General features: G+C 46.9%; 1 protein-coding gene across 2 annotated transcripts in view; it reads right to left on the reverse strand.

Annotated features, from left to right (window-relative positions):
• Positions 1 to 2,334: 2,334 nt before the first annotated feature.
• Positions 2,335 to 12,622, reverse strand: part of LOC136671465 (phospholipid-transporting ATPase IF-like) — a 65,849-nt gene continuing 55,561 nt past the window's right edge. The window contains exons 29-30 of one of the 2 annotated variants that reach the window (XM_066647136.1): positions 8,496 to 8,626; positions 2,335 to 4,675 (exon numbers count right to left, since the gene is read on the reverse strand). In XM_066647136.1, the coding sequence (XP_066503233.1) occupies positions 4,594 to 4,675; positions 8,496 to 8,626 (213 nt within the window). In that variant the 3' untranslated portion in view covers positions 2,335 to 4,593. Of the gene's footprint in view, positions 5,197 to 8,495; positions 8,627 to 12,622 lie in introns of both variants that reach the window. The other variant, XM_066647137.1, reaches the window with a different exon arrangement.

Consider the following 12,622-nt stretch of genomic DNA (forward strand, 5'->3'; position numbering starts at 1 on the left):
CACTGAGGGACAGGACAGAGACGGATTGACTAAAGTAAACTGGTTCTAGATAATTGAGGTATGATCTTTAAAGTGCTGTGTAAATATCCTGGGGTAAATGCCAAACTTGTTCTAGATAATAACAGAGGAAATGTGGTTCAGTCTTCAAACAGGTTCCAGATCTCAGCCGAGACGCAGACGTCAAACAAGTTCTAGATAACAGTCTGTGTGAGGTACAGTGTCTGTATTGCTGCGTAAGAAATGATTTTGGGTGAAATAGTGTACGAATGAGGAACTGATAACACCAGCAGGTTCTAGATATTAGAGCTGATAAAGGACAGAGTAAAACATCTGAAGGAAGAATGTGGTAAATACGAACAAAACCAGTTTCACTGCAACGTCTTGAGTTGAGAACCCAGTAGAACCTCAGTAAGGTTCTCCGATGTCTGCAAAAACACAAACTCTTGAGTTTACAGGTGATAAACCGGTGCAGGTTCTAGATAACTGTACTGTAGGTTTATCATTTTCTTGTGGCCCCAATACTTTTTACCAAAATAATTACTGAACAGTACGTAAGTCATAGTGTGGTTATCTAGAACCGTCATACTGCGATTACACTGCACTAGATCTTACCAAGAACAATGATCCAGTACCTCGGAGATCATACCACGCACTTGTTCTGTTTGTATCTAGAACCTGTTTGGCATTTCGTTATAATTTGAGTGAAACTGCGTGGGTTCTTCCGACCGCGTCGTTCCGAGGATTATCTCATACACCGGAGTCTGTGTGGCACTTGTCTAGTTAATATCTAGAACCTGAAGAACCATAAAAGAAAGCTTTACCAGGAGCAGAAGTGTTAGACTTCAGTGCTGAAAAGTCCGCTGAACCGCAGGGTTCTCTACAGCAAACACACGTCTGACACAGAACCGTTCCTGTACTGAACATTAACCAACAGCTCGGAGAACGTTATCTAGAACATCACTTCTGGGGAACGGCTCTGTGAAGCGAAACAAAGCACAGATTAAACAAAAGAGAAGGAGACGGACGAGAAGAGAAACGCACCCTGATAGAAAAATAATTACAGTTCCTCGTCTGATATAAAAATGTACCTTCGTTTCCTTTCAAAAAAACAAACAGGAAAATAAACAACAAACAGGAAAATAAACAACTCTGTACCAGTCGCACATTCTCTTCATTAAAGTGAACTTCTGTGTCTCATTCATTTCACATTTTCACTGAGTCCACGATCCACCGATACATTACAACCTCCCTGTCCACTCCGGTCTCTCTGTGGTTCTACTATTACAGGCTGTAGTCCGTCTGTGGCTCTGCATACTTCATCACCCACCTCTCCCCCTGTTCGTCAGTGCTCAGGACCCCCACAGAGCAGGTGTGATGTGGTGGTGGATCATTCTCAGCGCTGCAGTGACGCTGACGTGGTGGTGGTGTGTTAGTGTGTGTTGTGCTGGTGTAGAGTGGATCAGACACAGCAGTGCTGCTGGAGTTTTTAAACTCCTCAGTGTCTGGACTGAGAACAGTCCACCGAACTGACACCTGTCCTGTGACCACTAATGAAGGCATGTGGACTCGAGTTTATAAACTCCAGCAGCACTGCTGTGTCTGATCCACTCGCACCAGCACAAGACAGGGGATAAGGGGGCTAACAAAGTATGCAGAGCAACAGATGGACTACAGCCTGTAATAGAAGAACTACAGAGAGACCGGAGTGGACAGTGAGTGTAGAAACATGGAGGTGGTTTTAATATTATGGCTGATCTGTGTATAAACGAGAGAGTATCGACACTTTCAGATCAAACCTTTTATCCACCGTTTTGAAAGTTCAAGCTGCTGTTTACACAGTGAATATTTACAACAGAAATGTTGTACGTCAGAGTTAGGGACGTTCTCGTTTGTGTCCAAAACAATACCTTTACAGATTTGTTCTATTCATTGCTTTTAGAGAAACTTCCAGAGCGTTCAGGACAGGAGACAGTGGAACCAGACGTCCTCCTCTAAAAGCCCCTCAGAGAAAGTGAGGACAGTAGGGGGCAGTAGACGGTCGTGGAGGGTGGGACAATGGACAGTGGGGGACAGTGGACGGCGGGGGGCAGTAGACGGTGGGGGGCGGTGGGACAATGGACAGTGGGGGACAGTAGACGGTGGGGGACAGTGGACGGTGGGGGGCAGTAGACGGTGGTGGAGGGTGGGACAATGGACAGTAGGCAACAGTGGACGACGTGGGACAATGGACAGTGGGGGCAGTAGACGGTGGTGGAGGGTGGGGGGCAGTGGACGACGAGGGACAATGGACGGTGGGGGGCAGTGGACGGTGGTGGAGGGTGGGGGGCAGTGGACGACGAGGGACAATGGACGGTGGGGGGCAGTGGACGACGTGGGACAATGGACAGTGGGGGCAGTAGATGGTGGTGGACAGTGGACGGTGGGGGAGAGTGGACAGTGGGGGACAGTAGACGGTGGGGGACACAGGGCTGGTGTCTGAGTGTAGTGTGGAGAAGGGGGAGGTGTTTAAACCCAGTCCTGGTGGAGAGGGACGTACAGGACGCTGTCCACTGTCCTCCATCATCATCATCGCTCTGTAGAGACTGGAGTGGGAATAAAAAGCTGGCTGTGTGTTGGAGACTTCTGGTTCCACTGGAGGGAACTCTGGAAATTCTGTTGTAAAAAGGGAGTGGACACTTTCAAAAGGTGGAAAATAAGTGATTAGTTCTGAGAGCGACACAGTCTCTTCCAAACGAGGTCTTCATTGATCCGGGGCCGCGAGTGGAGGGCCACGGCGGCGCGTTCCTGTTATTTCTACCTGAAAATGATCATGCGTCGGAGCTGAGTGGAGCAAGTTTAAAACGGTTGTCTCAACGACGCTCAGCCTTTGACTTCCCATCAAAGGAACCAAAAAAGGCCTCTTAAAAATCTGAGGAGAACCACAGAACCACAGACAAGCTGCAGCCTCGCTCAGGAAGACAAGAACACACACACACACACACACACACACCACAAACGAGCAGGTAACAGGTTAGTGACTGACAACAATGAAGATGAAGGAGACAGCGACAGAGTGATGGTGAGAAATAAAGCTCTTGGTGAACGAGAGCAAATAAAATACAGCAGTGAGATGAAGCTTGGACGCCCCTGGTTCAGTGGTCTTCAAACTGAAGACGGAGGACCCCCTCATCCTCAGAGCGCTGGACATTCTGGGTTGATTTTGCTGATGTAATAATAACAGTAATAAATTATTTATAAACCTTACAGAGTCTAGAACAGTTCTTTAAATTAATGTATTTCTGACAACTAACTTTCAGCAAATAAAACGTACTGAGGTCCCCTCGCTGTTTTCAGAGAGATTTAGAAACATCAGTGGAACCAGGGGCCGTATAAAAACCTCTCGGACGGACAGCGGACGCAGGCAAATGGCTGAAGAAGGCTGATGCCAGTGAAGCTGCAGATGAGGCCAGTTTCTCCTTCAGGTGGCGCTACAGAGACATCCTTCCTTTCTTAAAAAACAAGAGGTGTGTTTTGGACTTCATAAATGGCTAAAGCTACACTGCTCTGGCCCTTCGTACCTTTTAAACATCGGGTAAAAAAAGAAGAGGAATAACACTGCTGCAGGCCATCGGTCAGAAGGCGACATGACACTGTCACAGACCTACGTCTATAAACGCTGACGCACTAATGAGCGACATGCCCATATTAGGAGTTCCAGGTCTGCGTTAGATGCCCATATTAGGAGTTCCAGGTCTGCGTTAGATGCCCATATTAGGAGTTCCTGGTCTGCGTTAGATGCCCATATTAGGAGTTCCTGGTCTGCGTTAGATGCCCATATTAGGAGTTCCTGGTCTGCGTTAGATGCCCATATTAGGAGTTCCTGGTCTGCGTTAGATGCCCATATTAGGAGTTCCTGTCCATATAAGGAGATGTGGATGGGCCAGGATTTCCCAGTGACAGAAATGAATGTGTTGTTTGAAATTCTCTTCTATTAAGGCTCAGTAAAGACTTCAATATCAACATTGCTACATACGCTACATGCTACAAGTGAAAGCTAACACTGAAATGACGTCACACTGAGAGAGAGTCCACTGTTAAACTCCAGCGCTGTTATAAACCAACAGCAGCTCCTCAAACTGGAGCCCAACCTCTGAACCCAGCATGCTGGTGTGTGTGTGTGTGGTGGGCAGGGGGTAGTTTGTTGAGGTGTGTATTTGGACTCTAATGACCTCAAAATTCCGAGGATCCTTCAGAATACAACGAACGGTATCTGCTCTGGAGCCGATTTGTTTACCGCTTCAAAGAGTAGTCCAACTTAGACCTGGAACTCCTTATTTGGGCATGAGGTGACCACAGAAACGGCTTGAAAGGTTACGATGGTGTCATGGCCTTATGAGCGATGCCCGCGGTGCACTGTTAAAGAGGAGGGGACACGTGGCCTCAGTGGGACCCCTAGCTTCCTCAGAAAAGACAGAAGCAGAACAGATTCAAGTGCAAAAAGGTTCTGGGACGGGAGACAACTGTGAAGCATCCTGCCCCTGGGGTCAGTCTGGAGGTCCGGGTTATTTCCGGAGAGACAGAAGCTCCTCTGCGGGACGGAGGGATGAGGCTCCGTTAGCAGTGAGTAGCTTCCATGGGCGAAAGTGTCAGGATGCTGCGGTCGTTGGAGTAGAAAGGGTCTGGGTCCCTCCATGATCTGGAAGCATGAATGATAGGGGGCAGCAGTGAGCTGTGGGGGCAGGACAAGTGCTAAAATACTGCCTTAATTCCTGTTCTATAAATCAGCTCAGTTTAGCCACATCTCTGCTCAAACACACACACACACACACACATCTTTCTAAACGACGCTAAACTGAGATCACAGAGCTTCCACAGAAAGTAGAGGCGCTCTGGAGCAGCTGCACATGAGCCTGAGGTCAGACCACAGGGGAATAAAGTCCTCCAGCACTGAGCTGTGAACACGTTTGGGATTGAGTTGGAGTGGCCGAATGCCATCAAATCCTCACAGCAAAGCTGTGGGAAGCAGGCTCTCCAGGAGAGTGGGACCTGCTCATGTTCACAGCTGGTGTTTACAGCTTTTAATCGGCTCTTATTTTGAATCAGAAGCGTTTGAGCAGAGAAATGACTAAACCGCACTGGACCAAACGCCTCCAGAACCAGAACTGGACTCTCCTTCATTAAACACCGTGCTTTCTCAGCCTTCAGTGAGAGGCCCAGCTGATGGAGGGATGAGAGAGATGACATGTTAGTGAAGGATGGGTTAATGAACAACATGCAAAACACAGACAAACAAGCGCCGTTCTTCACACTTCAGCTTTTTAAAACGCAACGTGGTTCTGAAGTCTGTGGAACCCGACATTAACATCATCTCCCTTCACTGCAACACATCCCTGCACTTCACCCGGTCCACACTCTCCATCTCTGGGTTCTGACATCACCAGGTTCCGCAGGTAACTCCGGTTCATACATAACACAGACAGTAAAATAGATAAGTGCACATCTTAAAAACGCACAGCTCATAGAAAAATATCTAAAGCATATAGAGGGTTGCTATAAAACCTGTAAGAACCTAAATGGACAGCCCTTCAAAATAAGAGTCGGAGTTTTCACCGGCCGCAAAGATCTACCACCAGGGGGCGCTTAGAAATCGCCATCAAAAAGACGACGAAAAAAAACTCCCCTTGGAATGAAACGTAATCATATCATATCATGTCATATATCGAGACGCATGCTACAGGCAGAGCAAGAGCGAGGATACAATGATGAATACGTCAGGCTCTCTACCAGCTTTAGATTATTATTATCATTGTATTTCGAGGGGGGAAGAGGGGGAGGGGGACATGCACAATCAAACGTTCCTCTCAGATGAGGACAACCGTTTTAAGATCTTGAGTGGAGGCTTTATGCATTCAGTAGTACGTCATAAAGCAGATTAAATACAGATACATCAGGGATACTGGAGCGTATGCTGAGTCCGAACGTGGCTCCCCTGGCCCAGAACCACACTTTAAACCTCCTCCGACTTTTTTGGGAAAACAGAAAGAAGGCGGTAGTGAGAGGGACTTTGTTCGCTGTCCAAAGGAAAGCAGGTGTTTGTTTATTGGAGATTTTCATTGTTTCTAGGGTTAGCTCCGTTTGTCGGGAACACACCGGCTGTTCTTTACGTTGTTTGTTAACAGCGGAGCTACTTCTTTGATACGTGCTTTTCTTGGACAGCAACCGTCTGAGATTTCAAAACCATTATCTGATCTGTCAGTGAACGATAGAAAAGCAGTGAGGAGGAGGACAGAAATAGCAGCAAAGCAGGGAAAGTGTCTAGTGTCTAGTCGCACGCTCTGTAACCCACCACCGATCGTAAAAAAAACACACCAAAGGCAGCCCCAGTGCATTAATCACACCCTTCATCTTCGGTAAGGCTTGGAGTTTGAAGTTTAAACAAAGACGAATGAAGAAGAGAAATCCTTTTAGACGACAGTTCTACAGTTTCCCCGTGTCTCTCGCTTCGTGATGTGGTCCCTTGGTTTATTTTGGCTGTGGCAAACACACCGAGGGCTTCCTCCTCTTGCCTGAGGGTGGGCAATACGGGAAAACATCACGATACTTCGATACTTATCAACAAACTCTGATATCGAGGGTTTCTGAGGGGTCTCTGTTGTTGTTGTTGTTTACAGGCTGTTATTTACTCGCATGCCCAAGCCCCACCCACAAACAACCGGGTTCCTTTAAAAGCTACCGTCTCTAGGTGAAGATTGACAGGACGCCACTAAAACCTCAGTCGACCTGGCGGTGAACTCACAGCAGGGGGCGCTGTACATATCTTTGTTGTGTAGCTGAGTTACGAATTACGTTTAATTTGAAAAACTCCTTGTTAGACACCTCACGTCCTTCGGAGGGGTGTTAAAATTTTAACGGATCTGTAACAGCCTACGTTCCAAGAGATTTGAGGAATGTCCTTCGTGTCCTGCTCACGATTTCGGTAAACAATATTTTCCGTCTCCGAAGGGGCGGAGCCTTTTCAGTGATGTCACAAGCTGGCTCTGCTCATACCAAGGGATTCTGCTGAGACTTTGAGAAGCGGCGTATAAATGGGGTATGAATGCAAAAAGGTCACAGCGATGTCGTTGCCCACCCTTAGGCTCGCCCTCGCCCCCTGCTGGGGTGGCAGTGTAATAGCATTAAGAAAGTCTGAGTGCTTGTCTCACAGCTTTCGGACACTCTAGAGGCTTCCTAAAGCGCTGAAAACACACAGATTAGGACAGAACCGGGAGGAGCGGAGGTTTACGAGTGCTTTACAGCTGCATGCTGTTAATAAACGCACACAAACAAGACTAACGTTTCTGATCCACTAAAACGACGATGCTCAACAGGCTGCATCTTATCATCGACATTCAGCTTGCATAAAAATGATCTGATGTGTGCTTCCTAACCCAAATTAAACTGACCACACTGAGAGATCAGGGAGACACACCAACTGCAGCACGGAAAACATGCCAGAGACACGCGGCTCAGAGAGGAGACGACAGACGGACGAAAAAGACACAAAGCTGAGAGGGACAGACGTGATTAGATTATCCTCATGGCTTCTGAGAGATTCCTAAGTGCAGCCAGAGCCTCGCGTCGTCACTGTCAGGAGGAAACAACCTCGTTTACTCCACTCCAGATTTATTTGACTTAAAGAACCAGATGTGTTTCAAGTGTAATTTCTCACATTTAAAAACAATAAAGGGGAGTTTTGAAGGATTCTTCACGATAAAGTGATGTAAACACAGAGATAGAGGTGTTTTTATTTTAGACAAAGACTCAGAGCAGGGGACAGGGGACAGTCCTCCTCTAAAAGCCCCTCACAGAAAGTGAGGACAGTGGACAGTGGGAGACAGTGGACGGTGGGGGACAGTGGACGGTGGGGGACAGTGGACGACAGTGGACAGTGGGGGAAAGTAGACGGTGGGGGACAGTGGACAGTTGGGGACAGTAGACGGTGGGGGAAAGTGGACAGTGGACGGTGGGGGACAGTAGACGGTGGGGGAAAGTAGACGGTGGGGGACAGTGGACAGTGGGGGACAGTGGACAGTGGGGGACAGTGGGGGACAGTAGACGGTGGGGGAAAGTGGACAGTGGACGGTGGGGGAAAGTGGACAGTGGACAGTGGGGGACAGTGGACGACAGTGGACGGCTGTTTCCATTCACCACAGACACCAAAAACACTCTCCATCTCTGTGTTTACAGCTGACACCTGTGCGGTTTAAAGGCTTTCTTCTGAGATACGAGGTTTTTGTCTCAGGACAGTGATGAATAACCAGAGACCTTCCCAACATCAGGAAAATCAATGTAGTTCATAACTGATCAAACTATGGATCTTATTAAAGGCGAGTTCATTTCTAACCCCTCCCCCTTCCCTCCCCCTCCCGGCTACAGAGGTGCAGAAGTCATCGGGACGGTGTGTGTCTCACTAGTCCTCTCGCTCCAGTTTGTAGGCGGGGTTTTTGCAGCAGAAGTGAGAGAGAGACAGGTCACACCTTTGAGGTCGAGGGTCGCAGCGGCCGATCAGTCGCTCCAACATCGACAGGAACCTCGAGTAGCAGAGACCAGGCTCCGAGAAACAGCAGACAGAGTCCATACAGCTGACCCCCCCATACAGCTCCACACACTACAGAGAGGGGGAGGGGGACAGAGAGAGAGAGAGAGAGAGAGAGAGAGAAAGAGAGAGAGACAGAGAGCGAGAGACAGACAGAGAGAGAGAGAGGGAGACAGACAGACAGAGAGGGAAAGAGAGAGAGAGAAAGAGAGAGAGAGACAGAGAGAGAGCGAGAGAGAGAGAGGGAGACAGAAAGAGAGAGAGAGAGGGAGACAGAAAGAGAGAGAGAGACAGAGAGAGCGAGAGAGAGAGAGGGAGACAGAAAGAGAGAGAGAGACAGAGAGAGCGAGCGAGAGAGAGAGAGAGACGGACAGAGAGAGAGCGAGAGAGAGAAAAGAAAAGAAGTTAGGAACAACATGGAAATGAAGGAAAACAACATGCAGAAAAATGAAACAAAGAAAAGAACAGCAGAAAGAGGGCAAAGACACATGGGGAAAGAAAGAAGGAGGAAAATGGAAAAAGAAAAAATGAAAGAAAGAACAAGAATGAAATAAATAAAAGCAGGGGAAGAACAGAAAGAAGGGATCATTAATCTCAGTCATTAGAACAATTACCACTCAGTGAGCATTTATTAAACAATATTAAATTATAAAACCCTAAATTAAATAATATATTTTTATATTAAACATTACATAACATGCATTTTAAGAATGAACACTTTACACACTGTTACTTTTGGTGCTCAGTGATGAAACGGTGGCTTTACGTCTAATAAACCTCTCTTTTATTTCTGAATCTGAGACTAATGTATTAATATTGTAAGATTAATGAGTGTGATGTGTTCTCTCTGTGTCTGCGTGGGTTTCCTCCGGGTGACTGTCTGTGAGGAGTGTGGTGTGTTCTCCCTGTGTCTGCGTGGGTTTCCTCCGGGTGACTGTGAGGAGTGTGGTGTGTTCTCCCTGTGTCTGCGTGGGTTTCCTCCGGGTGACTGTGAGGAGTGTGGTGTGTTCTCCCTGTGTCTGCGTGGGTTTCCTCTGGGTGCTCCGGTTTCCTCCCACGCTCCAAAAACACACGTTGGTAGGTGGATTGGAGACTCAAAAGTGTCCGTAGGTGTGAGTGTGTGAGTGAATGTGTGAGTGTGTGTCACCCTGTGAAGGACTGGTGCCCCCTCCAGGGTGTGTTCCCACCTTGCGCCCAGTGATTCCGGGTAGACTACAGACCCACCGCCGCCCTGAACTGGATAAGGGTTACAGACAATGAATGTAAGATTATTCACCTATTTCTGGACAATTTCACTTGTATTATGAATATATCTGGAGATAAATATCTATTTCTGAACCGTTTTATTTAGAAAAATTGGCTTTTCCACTCTTTCTGAACTCTCCAGTCAACACCACGGCACCGTTCTGGTCTCGTTTGAGGGAGAGGCTTGTTATTTCTCTCCTCTGTGCGAAGGTTTGCAGAACTCTGGGCTGATTCTGAAGAACAGAACAGCACTTTTTTGGACACGTGGCCTTCCACCATGCGCCAAGAACCCTGGAAACGAACGTGATGTGAAGTCAGAGCAGTCACGCTACAAAACGAACCAATCACAGAGCCCCACACGTGCAGCCGACCACACACTCACTTAAAGAGAACCCCCAGGACCGCTGACTTCAGAAGGAACAGAGACAGGTTCAACCCCTGGCTCCAGAACAGTTCAGAGCAAGCGGCCCTCGGTCGGGACACACACTGCAGTCTGAAGATGCTTTTATTATCATTATTCAAGTGTCAAAGACACTTTCGCTGAATAAAATCACTCACATTGAGCAAGGAACAATCTAAAAACACTTCTACAAACATCTCCTCCTCTGTAATATTAAATATGGACTGTGTTTAGGGTGCGTTCCCCTGAGAAAACATCATTTTCTGCAGTGAGTGTTGCGTTGGAATAAAGAAATGAAGGTAAAGCGATCAATAGAAGTGATGGACGCTGCCCTGAAGGTTGTCCTTGGCCTGTGCATGTCCACACCATGAGATTAAATTACACCTCCACAGCAGAGAGGAGGCTGTATTGTCTACGTCTGTCACTCTACACCCCCCTCACTGCGGAACACATGCCGCATACACAGCCGTGTGCATGGGTTTTGGCCCCCTGCTTGTGTTCTGAATGAATGCGTGCTTCTACAGACAACATTAAACCTTACACTTGAGGTTGGAACATTGCTGTGAGGATCTGACTGCATTCAGCCCTGAGAGTATGATCTGAGGGAGATTAAACCGACCCCATCGCTCCAGTGAACACGTCTCCACGGCCCAACGGTGCGATGGGAGGCCTGCAGTCCTCATCCGGGGGGTGTCCACATACTTTGAGGCAGGTTTAGTGCAGACTTTCACACACTGCTCTGAACAGAAAGCTGCACCAAGCAGAAGTCCACTGTTCGATGGTAAACTGCTGTAATCGGATTCTCGGCCAAATCCTCATCCTCCTCTTCCTCCTGACTAAGCACAGAAGGGTGTCAGGGCATCTCTCCATCTCCCCTTTCTCTCCGCGGTGTCTCGCGAGGGCTCACGGCTCTGAGAACTGAATCAGCCCTGGTTTTCTGTCACGAGAAACTTCTCTGAAGGAAATGTGCTGAGAAAATGCTAACATTCAATTTTTCAGACAAAGGCCCAGAGTCAGAGGATTGTTATTGTTTAAAGAATAAATTAAATATTTAAAAATGTAAATGGTTTCTGTATGAGTTCTTCTGTCACTCTCATGTGTTATATATTTATAACGTAATAAACACCAAACAGAGGCGCTGTCAACACTCCACACTCGTGTGGATACGTCACTATTGACCACAGCATCAAATAAAGCCATGTTCCCTGTAGAGGATTTCAGTGTGTACTTCAGGAGTGAGTGTGTATGTGAGTGTGTGAGTGAGTGAATGTGTATATGAGTGAGTGAGTGAGTGAATGAGTTAGTGAGTGATTGTGCGAGTATGTATGTGAGTGAGAGAATGTTTGACTATATGTGAATGAGTGAGTGAGTGAGTGAGTGAATGGGTGAGTGAGTGAGTTTGTGAGTGAAAGTGTTAGTGAGTGAGTGAATGTGTGAGTATGTATGTGAGTGAGTGAGTGATTGTGCGAGTATGTGAGTGAATGAGTTAGTGAGTGATTGTGCGAGTATGTATGTGAGTGAGAGAATGTTTGACTAGTGAATGTGTGAGTATGTGAGTTAATGTTTGAGTATGTGAGTGAGTGAATGAGCACGAGAATGTTTGACTATATGTGAATGAGTGAGTGAATGTGTGTGTGTGTGAGTGGATGTGTGAGTATGTGAGTGAGTGAGTGAGTGAGTGAGTTAGTGAGTGAGTGTGCGAGTATGTGAGTGATTGTGCGAGTATGTATGTGAGTGAGAGAATGTTTGACTAGTGAATGTGTGAGTATGTGAGTTAATGTTTGAGTATGTGAGTGAGTGAATGAGCACGAGAATGTTTGACTATATGTGAATGAGTGAGTGAGTGAATGTGTGTGGATGTGTGAGTGAGTGAATGTGTATGTGAGTGAGTGAATGTGTGAGTAAATGAGTTAGTGAGTGATTGTGCGAGTATGTATGTGAGTGAGAGAATGTTTGACTAGTGAATGTGTGAGTTAATGTTTGAGTATGTGAGTGAGTGAATGAGCACGAGAATGTTTGACTATATGTGAATGAGTGAGTGAGTGAATGTGTGTGTGTGTGTGTGAGTGGATGTGTGAGTATGTGAGTGAGTGAGTTAGTGAGTGAATGTGTGAGTATGTGAGTGAGTGAGTTAGTGAGTGAGTGAGCGAGTATGTGAGTGATTGTGCGAGTATGTATGTGAGTGAGAGAATGTTTGACTAGTGAATGTGTGAGTATGTGAGTGAGTGAGTGATTGTGCGAGTATGTGAGTGAATGAATGTTTGACTAGTGAATGTGTGAGTATGTGAGTGAATGTGTGAGTGAGTGAGTGAATGAATGTGAGTGAGTGAATGTGTGAGTACGTGAGTTAATGTGTGAGTGAGTGAATGTGTGAGTGAGTGAGTGAATGTGTGAGTGAGTGAATGTGTGAGTATGTGAGTGAG

Source organism: Hoplias malabaricus, chromosome 16, assembly GCF_029633855.1.
Source record: "Hoplias malabaricus isolate fHopMal1 chromosome 16, fHopMal1.hap1, whole genome shotgun sequence".
Taxonomy (NCBI): domain Eukaryota; kingdom Metazoa; phylum Chordata; class Actinopteri; order Characiformes; family Erythrinidae; genus Hoplias; species Hoplias malabaricus.